Source organism: Amphiura filiformis, chromosome 5 (genome assembly GCF_039555335.1).
Source record: "Amphiura filiformis chromosome 5, Afil_fr2py, whole genome shotgun sequence".
NCBI classification, from domain to species: domain Eukaryota; kingdom Metazoa; phylum Echinodermata; class Ophiuroidea; order Amphilepidida; family Amphiuridae; genus Amphiura; species Amphiura filiformis.
This window is the reverse complement of record NC_092632.1, coordinates 24,085,724-24,098,494: the sequence shown is the minus strand read 5'-3', so window position 1 is coordinate 24,098,494 and position 12,771 is coordinate 24,085,724. Positions and strand designations below refer to the sequence as shown.

At 34.8% G+C, this 12,771-nt stretch overlaps 1 protein-coding gene across 1 annotated transcript in view; it reads left to right on the top strand.

The window, feature by feature from the left end:
* LOC140152833 (metabotropic glycine receptor-like) overlaps nucleotides 1-12,771 on the top strand; it is a 132,636-nt gene that overhangs the window by 84,215 nt on the left and 35,650 nt on the right. Inside the window, exon 2 of the mRNA XM_072175348.1 lies at nucleotides 5,977-6,082. Coding sequence (XP_072031449.1) covers nucleotides 5,977-6,082 — 106 coding nt within the window. The remainder of the gene's footprint in view (nucleotides 1-5,976; nucleotides 6,083-12,771) is intronic.

Genomic DNA, 12,771 nt, shown 5'->3' with positions numbered 1-12,771 from the left:
TGAACATTTAAAATTCTGAAAGAGTTTAAATTTGAAATGTTCACCTTTTTTGTACATGTTTGCGTAGGAAGAACTAATTAATGCAAGACATTATGACACAGCAATTATAATTGAATAATTCTGCGAGATTATAGGATAATAAACGATTCATAATAATAGCTAGAGTAATTGATATACGAGAACAACTTGGGTGATACTAGTGTTCATCTACAATATGTGCAACTAATGTACGTTTACCACCACCGGGATTCACGTGCATAAGAAAGCTACGCAAAAGCACAATCAATATACAGTGCTAGCGGTGCCCTTAGTAGTACCCGGGTTCTTGTAAAATTAATCGTATCTTGTGTTTTCTAACACACTTATTTTAATGAGTTATGCTACCCTTTTGAAATAATCTTCAAGTCAAAATAAATGCAAAATCGAGTAAATTCTACGAGTTGATTAGGCGCGTGTTGTTGCGTTAACCTTTTATATACTCATCATGTCTCAGTTTCTTTTAGAAGCATTAAGATAAACTTATACATGTTTCCATTTTATGATATCTTGAAATCCTTCAAATCAGTATAAACGTTATAGTACAAACTAGCCTGGAAACGATATAGTGATTCTTTGTATTACCCTTTTAAAATTGTGAGAATCAACTTTGTACATGGACGATGGGACCTGTAGCTGTATAGGAAATATTTTCACTCAGGGATCGAAATGCAAGCACCTGAGTACATGTTACGTGTCTTGAATAGACATCTGCAATATTATGATAGAGAAGCGAAAAGAGTGTATGAGTGAGGGAGGGAGTGAGTGTTGCCAGATTGAATCGTGTATTTCCATTATAAGACATTATTTATGAGAACTACTTGATAAATTGATAATAAGGTTGCCATTCGGTCGCAAGTACTAAAGGTGCAAGACGTGCTTTCTCATCATTATGTAATATTTTTGTAGCTTCAATTTCATTAAAATACTTGCAGGCTATACGTTCACATAAACCAGTGGTGTAATGAAATATCATTGCATTGTTTATTCTCAGATTGGCTCCCTAGATTCTAAAATGTCTTTCATTTTTCTTTCTTTCCTTGATATTGACTAAATAAGAGCATGGAATGGTTGGTTTATGAACGGTTTCTTTGATGTACTTATGTAAGGCTAAATTCAAAATTGATATAAGATGTTTGTTTTCTGATGGATCACACGAATATTTCTTTTCATTAGTTCAAATTACGTCAGTCATTCATTACATTACCATTTTTACTCCAATCTGTCTTTCTTAATTTCATTGAATGTTTTTGATTGTGATAAAGTGAATCCTCCCGGTCCTACTGTACGCAAAAACAATAAGTAACCTCAAAGTAGTAAAGAGATCGCAAGTTTGAAATTGCAAACCTGTAAACATATGAAGGTTCTTAATATAAATAACGTGCACTTGAAATAGATTGCATAATTGGGTCATAATGGCTACCTCTCATTCTATCAGTGGCAGCATAACGAATTGCTACAGAATATGTACAAGATGAAGATGTAGTACCTCTGAGATGACTTAAGTGAAATCGTCGCTAAATCGGCCAAACGAAAGGATCCTCGGGTGAAACACTTCTTAGCCAGAACGTGAGCATAATAAACAGAGATGCATTTTCTTGCACGCGCTCCTAGGTAGTATCAGTAATAGTCTTATATTAGCTGAAGAAAAGAATTTGTACAATAGTCATGATTTCACCGACAAGGTCAAATTTAAAAATGTAACTTGTGAGAATGTGCGGTGGTTATATTATAAAATTGAGTACATAATTTAATAATGTCATTAAAAAATTCACTTAAAATTGCAAGAGGATGTTGAGTGGGGAAGTAGCGATATTGTTGTACCTATATGCAGATACTCAAAGATTACGTTGCTTTATCCTTGGGAAAACCGGGAGAAATCGCGATTATTTTGTTCATCAGATTATTTTGTTCGTAAGATATGGGTGTGTGTATGTGGGCATTCACAACATATACGTATGCTAATCGTACAATATAGTTGTAAACACATAGTAATTACCCCCCGCATTACGAGATAATAACTCAAAATCTGTGCATCAAATTTTAAAACTGAAACAGCAAAAAGATAGCCAGATGTATGCTGGTGCCTCATTTGTCTTAATAGCCTAAAATGTGTTGCCATGGTGACCCTTCGAATGAAAAAGATGCAGATTTAAAAGTTGCAATTAAAACCCATTGAAAATGTTGCTTTTGTTGCTACAGTATGCTCGTCACTGGTCACCGTGGGTCATCCTTGACCGTCACGAAGAAAATGTAATGGTATAGCCTACTGACTGGAGTAGCATTTTAGTACAACTTTTGATTCTGCATCTTTTTTCATTCAAGGTGTCACCATGGCTACAAATTTTGAGCTATTCAGAGAAATGAGGTATCAAAATTTGCACAATCAAAAATGGATTTCTTTTTGCTATTTCTTTTTTTAAATTTGATGCATGGATTTTGAGTTATTGACTCGTAATAAAGGGGGTAATTACTTTTTGTGATGTGTTGATATCGTTGTTTCAGATATATGCTTTATATTATGTGTGTATGCGGAAATATGATGTAGCCTATACATGTTGAGGGGTGTGTGGTGCGGGTGTGTAGGTGACTGGTTGTTGAGTGTATTTGTATACTACTAATATACATGGTGATGATGGGTGGTGTGTTGGGGGTATGGTGTGGGTGTGTGTTATGTTTATTTATATATCATATAACTGTATTCCCTAAACTGGCAGAAGTTATTGTTGCTATAAAGGTTGTTCGCTTGTGGGATAGTGTGGATGTGCGGTGGTATATATGTTTGTGCGCAAACCAGTTTGTGTGTACTAATGTGATATGTCAGGATTTCTTATATCCGTGTGCATAGATGAATTTATTGACATTCAAGGTGCACTTTCCGTTCCATGCTGTGCCATGCACTAAATCCTTGTAATATTGTAATCGGATAGGATGACTAGTCTCTCAATCGCTGTCGTACAATCTTCAATCTACGTAAATATGATGATAAATGATGATGATGATGATGATAATGGTGGTGATGATGGTGATGATGACGATGACGATGACCACGACGACGACGACGATGATGATGATAATTACCACTATAACATGAAAATTAATCGGATAATCTTTTGAGGTGAATTGTGTGCTATGTACATGTACCAGCAAAAGACACATCAATGCGCGCTTTCCACTTTCAGGGTGTCCTCACAAAAATAAATTATGGAGGAGAAGGAGAAATATTATTATTACTGCTATAGTAATGCCTTTGACAACCATACGGATCTATGATGTAAAATAACCCAATATCACAATTTGGTTAAAAAATACGTTAAAATGTCGCTTTCGTAATGCAAGCATACTAATATTGGACTTATACCAGTTAGTGAATGCAAACAGCCAATTAGCCATGATTGTGTGCTACAGTGTTGCTTGTTTTTCATATTTAAATTTAGGTTGTGGGTATATAAAGTATCACTGTCTTTGATAAATCTACCCCTTAATTGAGTCAATATCGCACTCGAGGTACAGTCTTATACACATGCCCAATTTATTGAATATCATCACAACCGTCTTTTGCCATTGTTGAGTAATTGCCTTGCCCACTTGGTAGAGTAGTAAAGTACACATAGTCTAGGGTCTAATCATATTAACCGTCCCTAATGTCAGTTACTTGTAAATGATGAGGCGATTAAAAATGGCAGCCCTTCTAACGACCATCAATTTAATCAAAACGCCCCTAGAGGGCTAAACGTGCACGTCAGACTGTACTCTAAAATGTCCTAGAAGTTTCAAGGCATTTAAAAATTTCGGGCTAAGTATGCTTATTATTTCTGTCCAAGTATGCTTATTATTTACTCCTATGACCAGAAGAAGCGTGTGATATTTCTGTTTAAATTTTGTTCAATCTGAATTTAATGTATTTAGAAAACTTTGTTTTGTTTTTCAAATTGTGTATAATATACACGAATACATTCTTAAAACTCGCTGATTGACGGATGAACTGAATAGCCATTTGCTTAAAATATTGTATAAGAAATTTAAACAATTTGTATTCTCTCTTAAGGGGGTACTACACCCCTCGATAAATTTGTGTCTATTTTTGCATTTTTCTCAAAAACTAATAACACAGTGGTAACAAAAGGTATGTATATTATAGGGGCAAGGAATCCAATTACTACATTGGAATTTCAGTGGCCCAAGATAAGCGGTTTGTTATTTATGATCAGAAATAAGGTACCGCTAGGATGTACCTCGTTTCCTATCATATATACTGAACCGCTTGTCTTGAGTCACTGAAATTTCAGTGTAGTAATCAGAGATGTAGACTTGAGTCGTGTGACTTGACTCGAGTCTGACTCAAGTCACTATTTTTGGGACTTGTGACTTGACTTGCAACTTTTGCAAAATGACTTGACTTACTTGTGACTTAGACAAAATGACTTGGACTTGGACTTGGACTTGAAAAAATTGACTTGCTACCAACGCAAGTCTGAGATTACTTTCCTGTAAATTGATATTTATGGATAGAATTTATGAATATTAATAGGCCTACAATTACATTACTGAATAACCCGCTAGTAATTGGATATCTTGCCCCAATAATATACATAACTTTTGTTACCAGTGTATAATTATTTTTTGAGAAAAATGCAAAAATAGTCACAAATTTACCATATGGGTGCAGTACCCCCTTAAAGCCATATTATAACATTTGCTGAGGAAGACGCCCTCACTGATTTTTTAAAATTCATTTTTTTTACACGATTAAATTGTACTTTATTAAACCAATATACCATGCAAAAATCAAGACTCTAGGTGCTGTAGTTTTGTCAAAATCAGAGATTTTGAATAAAAGGCTGATTCAGCCATTTATTATTACGATGGAATCGTTAGTCGAACGCATACACGATGTTCATAACCACACACATGTACGCGGCGTGGGCGACGGTGATATACACAACAAAGGGTCGTACCACAACATGACCGAAGGAGTGGTATGTATTGGCGACACGTGCGCTGGTAGTAAATTCCAATTTTCTTTGCTTTGCCGTAGTTGTTCGGCTCAAAAATAAAAGGGGATATATCTGACAGTAAAAGCTAACATTTTATGGCAAAGAAATGCTAATCTATTTTGTTTAAAAATGTTATAATATTGCTTTAAATACATATTGGAAAAACCAACACAGCATTCATTTAAATAATGGATAAGGATGGTCTATTGAAAGTTCAAACACTTCTTAGAATCTATATGTCAATATCGGGGAGCCAATCAGAAAACAAGAAGGACAAGGATGATTTTGTTAGCATTTCTGAGTTAAAGCACTTCTTAAATTTGTTTAAATATTTTTAAGGAACTGGCTGCTCACTTCAACCATTAATAAAGACTTAGCATACTTGTCAATACTTCTCCTTGTCAATGTAGGCATTACACTTCCAATGATAAAAAGTCAATGCAAAAGACAATTAAGAATTTGTAGTCTCTCTTAAATACATATGGAAAAACCGATACAGCTTTCATTTAAATGAAAGCTAAGGATTGTCTATTTTAGTATTTGACAGTTCAAACACTTCTTAGAATCTATATGTCAATCCCGGGAAGCCAATCAGAGAACAAGAAGGACAAGGATGATTTTGTTAACGTCCATGAAAGTTCAAAATGATGATTTTGTTAGTATTTCTAATCAGTATAAAATAAAAATTGAAAAATGTTTTCAAACCAGAAGATTCTACTTTGAATTGGTGATGTAACCATGGTAACATATATCGTGATTTTCGCTTTTAAACTGATTGAACCATAAATTTTGTAAGTCAGAACTGAGGGCTAAAACGTGAAGACCCACCCGGCGTATTGCCCAATTATGAATGTATAAAACCACCATTACAATTTGTGTGATTGATACCTAAAACTAATGTTTGTTTCGTTTTCTTTCTATTTTTTTTAAATATCATTTACAGTGGTGTAGTAACGATTGATGTGGATTTAAATTCCATTGATGTTAACCAATGTGATGATGGTACAGGAATATTTGCTGGTACTCATAAATGCACCAATTCAACAAAGGTAAGGTATTTTACATAACCCAAACTAAAATAGATACTCACAGAGGGATTTTAGTACTATTTTCAATGTACAAGTTCAGTAGTCTGATCTTGCAATTGCTTGTTGGTGACTCCAAATGCATATACGGTATTCGCAAAATAATTATTAGTCATTGTCGAATGTTATAAAGTTAGGGCGTGCATCATATTTAGGCCCTACCTAGTCCTTCAAGAATGACCCACGGCTATGTGGGGGGGCTCGGCGAAGCCGAGCATGTTCGGCGAAGCCGAACAACGAGGCCGAAGGCCGAGTAGCGATGGCTCAATACTAGTATACATTGTAGTTTTAAACTTCTCAAGCCGAGAGTCATTCTTGAAGGACTAGCCCTACCGCGCTATACGCTTGTAAATGATCATCGGTGGTCATCTTTTGGTGGAGAAACAATTGCTGTATTTTATCGAAAACTCTTATCAAATATAACGTGAGGATATTGCTTACCATATATTTCAATGACAAATTTAAAGAGACTTCTATATGAACGTGCAAGAGGACAATAATCATAATATCCACCGATTTAAAGGTGATCGACCCATTGTTAGAAATCTAAATCGTTAGTTATATAGCTTAATCAAATTCATAGTTAAATACGAATTTATCACATAATACAGATTACGATACTGAAAATGTGCAACAACAAGATAATTATTTTGAAAGGTGAAAAAGTAAATCGTCGCAAGGACGAGAAATTTCACGCATTGCAAATTTGTTGCATATCATAAGAAAATCATTTTGAAAGGGAAAAACATGAAAAAGTAAATCATCGCAAGGACGAGAAATTCCACGCATTGCAAATTTGTTGTTTAACATAAGAAAATTATTTTGAAAGGGAAAAAATTAAATCATCGCAAGGACGAGAAATTGTTGTATAACACATGACAAGCGATTACAAAAGTGGGTGTTGAAATGGAAATGATTAATTTATCCACTTTAGAATGACATGATACACTGGCATATCTCGCCTACACAAACGCATCAATATCTTATTTATATAATAGTGCATTGCGATATACGGTATTCAAAAAATGTTTAAACCTATCATAGGTAGTTAATCCTGTTACATCATAACTTCCACGGCGAATTGCCTAAAACTGCTCATTATTTTGCCCATCAAAAATGGGCGCCATTATAATTATCATAGTACTACGATGATATCTCTAGAAATCAGCTAGGATATTATTTGAAGGTAATATATCTTTTCATAGCATTTGCTATATTTATTTAATCGAAATTCAGAATAGTATGAATGAATTATGGCCTATATACAGTAAAGGAATTTAGGAAACTAAAATTATTTTAATGAAGTATATTCATAAGTAGCAGTAGCCTACACGTAAATTGAAAGCAACATTATGCTATGCAACTCTATCAAATTTAGAACACTCACCAGAGCGCTTTCACCGGGTCAACCGGCATCTTCAGCGGATGTTATTGCTCTGAAGATTTGTTGTTGCTAGTGATGTGAGACACCTCCGATGACGTCACAGATGTAGATGACGTCAAACAAGAAGATGTTGTGGCGCCCTCTTGGTTCGTTCCGGGGGATCAGGAGGTTGTCCCAAACAGGGTCGATGTCTAACCCTTTGTCACAGTTCAGTCTGGATCTTTTAGTGGTTTGCTTCCAAGACCCTACGAGGGAAGTCCTTAGACTCCCTCTCTAACACTTTTATGTTTTCCCAGTCAATCTGGTGCCCTTTTACAAATGGGACCATGTTTTAAAAAGTGAGCTGAGGTGGGGACTTTTCAAACTTGCTGCTTTCTCTACGTTGTCAATGTGGGTGGATTAATTTATATACAAAGCGTACCCCGGGAGCGTACCAGAAAATTAGCGCCGTGCTTTTCATTGATAAGCACATTAAAACTGGCGTCGTGCTTTCATTGATTAGACATAAAAGTGCAACTTTTGATATCGTTACTTCCTTAGGTTTCAGATCACCGTTTCATTAATTATGAACCAATTTCAACAAATGAGGTCTTAAATCAGAGCTCAAGAGTACAGATATTAATTAGCTGCTTGTTTTAATTTTGACATATCTTTGTTTAGGATATACAGGGGTGAACATAGCCGACACCTTAATTCTTTTGTTGGTTCAACGCGTTTCCTTGAACATAAAAATGGGCTCTTCTAGAAAATAGATGTCTACGCCGCGAGTTCCGATTTTCGGGCTTTTTGTCCAGTCATAGTTGTTGGAAATCCTGACTTTTAAAGGTGTCAAAAAGGCAAAATATCCAGCAGAAAATTAGTTCAAACTCGGAAAGCCTCAATTCGTGATTTTTCATTCATTAAATTACATTTCCAACTTTTTTCCAGTAACATTGGCAACTGTTATTCCAGTCGTTTTCAGAAAGCAAACTCGGATACCCAGACATTTCTTTTATTGAAAAATAACTCTTCTATAGGGGTATGCACTTATTTTGTGGAATAATAGCCCAATGTCTAAATGTACTTTTCCTTGACCAAAACTGTCATGGATGAAAACTGCATTTAAGGACACGAATATTATTATTCAATAAGTGGATTTTCCAACTGGCCCATATATATAATTGACAAACTATACCTTAGTGAAAATTATCATCAAACAATACCAAAGTGTGTTTCGTACAAACTATAGTATTTCCCCCAACAGGAAGTCTTTTCTGTTACTGAATATGTCCAAAATCCTATCTACATTTTGCTCTGTTCTTTGAATAAACACTTCGTATACTATTCAAGTAAATTTCAATGCCTACTGAATCCACACTGTTATATTAACAGCCGGGTACACTCAATCACTTGGAAGCAACATTTATTACAACAGGTGTAAGCCGTAAGATGACATTGGCTATGGTACACAAGGCATAACTATGTGATGACGATAATAAATTTTTACGAATCCCATGACTCATATTTAGGACGCAGTTCGTCGAACCCAATACGAATAGTAATTCCTTGGATGACCTTGGGTACATTGGGTATCAAGACTCATATTCTACAACAAAGTTCCTTTGTCAATAATACATTCGAAATACATGTTAATGAACTTCGTCATTGGAGATTATACTTTTTCAGGCCACGTTTCTCATAACACCCCATGTTTTATGTCGCTAATACGTAATATTTCTGAAAACAGATGTCGAGTGTTGGTTCAACGTGTTCCCTCAAACAAAATAGTGGAGAGGCTGCGATGTTCCATACGTATTGCGTGGACCGTGCGTAAAAACGGCGTTCAAAACGGCGTTCAATATTGCTAGTCTCGGGTCCAAGCTGGATTGTGCTCATTGTCACAACCAAGGGCGGATGGAACATAACATCTGATCTGGTCACAAGAGGGCGAAGCGCTTGTAATTTAGTGGTCACCGGGTCTTATGTCTACTTCAAGACAGCATGCTTTTGATTTTAAATGTATTCCAGTGCTTCTCAAATATTATGTTTGCCAAAGAATAACTATTTTGGTAGATTAAGGATGACTACATCCATATATCATTACTTTCCTTTCAAAATGAGACTTTTTCGTGGTGAAAATTAAGCGCGTTGCATGAACCGTCGTGACGCCGTGCGTTTGTATCAAAAAGCCAAATCGCAATCTAATTTTTATACGGCCAATCTCACATGCATTTCGATGGACAATCTCTACGTATGAATTAAGTCAAATTTTCACACCTCACTTAGACTTTCCTTTGTATGTTCATCATCCTTGGCTGTCTTTAATATATTGTTAAATGAACAAATTTTGTGCATTTTCTATGTATCTCAACGTTCATTTGTACGTGCCCTCGGATACACTATGTTATCAAACGTGTTCTTAACCCGGAGTCTATTCCTTTACCAAAAATGTCCAAACTGCCAATATGTTATCTACATTCTGATCGGTTCTTTGAATAAACACTTCACATTGAAAAATACTTTAAATGCCTGCTGAATGCACACGGTTATATTAACAGCCGGGTACACTCGATCATATCACTTGTAAGCAACACTTATTACAACAGGTGTAAGCAGTTTAGGATGACATTAGTTATGGTACATAAGGCATAATTATATGTGAGGACGATAATATTTTGTTTTATATGTAAATGCACTGTATTAAGATGTTGGAAAATGTTCCTGACAACGGATAAGTTGGCATACTCTTTATTCATATTTTAAATCGTACAAAGTAATTTAACACAATTATGAACGAAGTACTCTCATTGTTTTGTATCGCTTATGTATCAATATTATTATCCTTTAAACTTTCTCCGTTAGTTTTGCAAGGACACTCTCGAAGGGAAACGCGTACATTATCGGTCTCTTGCTTGTATATTGTAGCACGTAAACCTCTGTACATGTACTTTAAGTCCGGTTTATATAACACTTGTAATTCGAGTCTACCTATAAATTATGACCAGCTCTCTCTCGGCGGTGCAATTTGCGTGTTGGCATTACAGACCATTTCAGTAATCGAATATCCGCATCTTAAAATTGGTCAGACCATCTCATTCTCTATTGAGAAATTTGTCGCATCTCAATAAATCGATCGGTTGCTTTTTACAAATGACCTTAAACTGCCCTACGTGTTTGAAATTGACAGATTGCCAATTGTCACCAACGATCTGGACATCTCACGTGGTAACCCGTAATACCGATCCCTGAAAATGCATCGACCAATATCTGGAACGCGATGTCAACGGAATCAGATTAAATCCAGTTAATGTGATAAAGTCCTATAGCGTTGGTTAATAAATGCAATTTTAAAATGCATTCAAAAGGATCATGGTAAATTTCAGGCATGCTTCATTATAAGCAATCTTACATTTCCAAATGCGACTCCCGATGATTCCATATTGTTTTTTCAATGTATTTCGTATATGGAATGATAGAATAAGGATTTTTTTTTGCATAGGTCAGGTCATTCGTAACTCTAAAAACGGTAATCACAGTAACACAATAGATATTTTTGAAATGTGGCAAACACCCTAACTTAAAAAATGCAATACGCGGTATGATGTCTGTAAGGTTTAACTAAACACATGCAGGCAAAGCAACCGATCAAGTTTTCCATTTATGATGGCAGACACACTACCCGACTCCAAATTTAATCAGCATAATAAATTTCCATCAAAATAATTCATTCTTCTCATAGTGGCACTTGTATGTGTTTTTTCCTCAGGTAGTTACTATTAATACTTCGCCAGTAAATACAAATCTGCCAGTTCATCCGATGTCAAGATCAATTTCCCCTGTTATATCAGTTGTCTGTGAATTCAACTATCTTAAATGAATGGAATTCATAAAAATCATTATCGTCATCATATAGCTTAATATTATGCCTTAGTGCACTTCGTGATATTTTGCAGCGTTTTACCCTGTTTTAGAGACTATTCTAATAATTTAGTAGACAAGGTTCTTAGTATTTTATCTAGAAATTGTATTTACTTGTGAACGTTTCAGCAACCACTGTTGCCTTTATCAACACTTGATGAGTAGTGGCTGCTACATGCAAGTGATCTATTCTTAGAGCTGCCAAAATGGTTTTCTTCAAAGATTTTCAAGAACTTTGTTTGAGAAACTCATCGAAAATTAGCACTTTCCTGACGTTGATGGCGTGAATATCAATATCACATCAATATCACGTCCTATAAAACAACGAAAGCGGGGTCATGATTATAAAATAACAATTATCACATTATAAGGTTTATATATTTCCTTCAATTGGGCTATCTGGTGCTGGTAATATGCTTACTCTTGAATGTAGTTCTCATATTCACTTCGAAAGGTAACCTAAGACATGATTATGTTCGTGAAAACGTGTTCAACCAACACTTGGCATCTGTTTTCAGAAAAGTTGCGTATATTAGCAACATAAGACATGGGTGTTATAAGAAACTTGATCTGAAATCATCTCCGTTGACGAAGTTCATTAACCTTCATTTTGGATATAATGTTAAACAAATGACCATGTGCTATATTATTATGATTCTTGATGCCAAATGCACCCGAGGTCATTCAAGGAGTGATATTCGTATTGGTTCAACGAACTGTGTCCTTAATATGAGTTTGCTATATCCTGCCATAAGGCGTCTAAGTTAGCATTAACCATTTCACTCGCATATCAATACAATAAGAAAACAAAGTCCATCAAAAATATGTTAATAAATGCAATTTTAAATAAGTTCAAACTGACAATGATAGGCATACATTACGACTAGTTGACGATTCCCTTTGTTTATTTAGTGCATAATAATAATAATAATAATAATAATAATAATAATAATAATAATAATAATAATAATAATAATAATAATGATAATAATAATAATAATAATAATAATGATAATAATAATAATAATAATAATAATAATAATAATAACAATAATGAAATTAAAATATTTAACTATAATATTGATAATAAATTGTTACAATTTAGTAACCAGTTGAATTTAACGCGCGAAAGGTTTGCGAATAAACATGCTAAATTACACGTTGTGTGTTATGCGACAATCCAATACATGACAATAACAGAAGTATGAGCCGAGCGTGAAAACAATTAGGAGCCTTTTAGAAGTATCTTACTTCCACATTGTGATTTTCATGCTATAGCTTCTCTTGCAAATGTAAACAATAAATTCCCTGACTTACCTAGCCATATCAGATGTATAGATACAGAAATAACATAATTCGTCACTTCACAGAC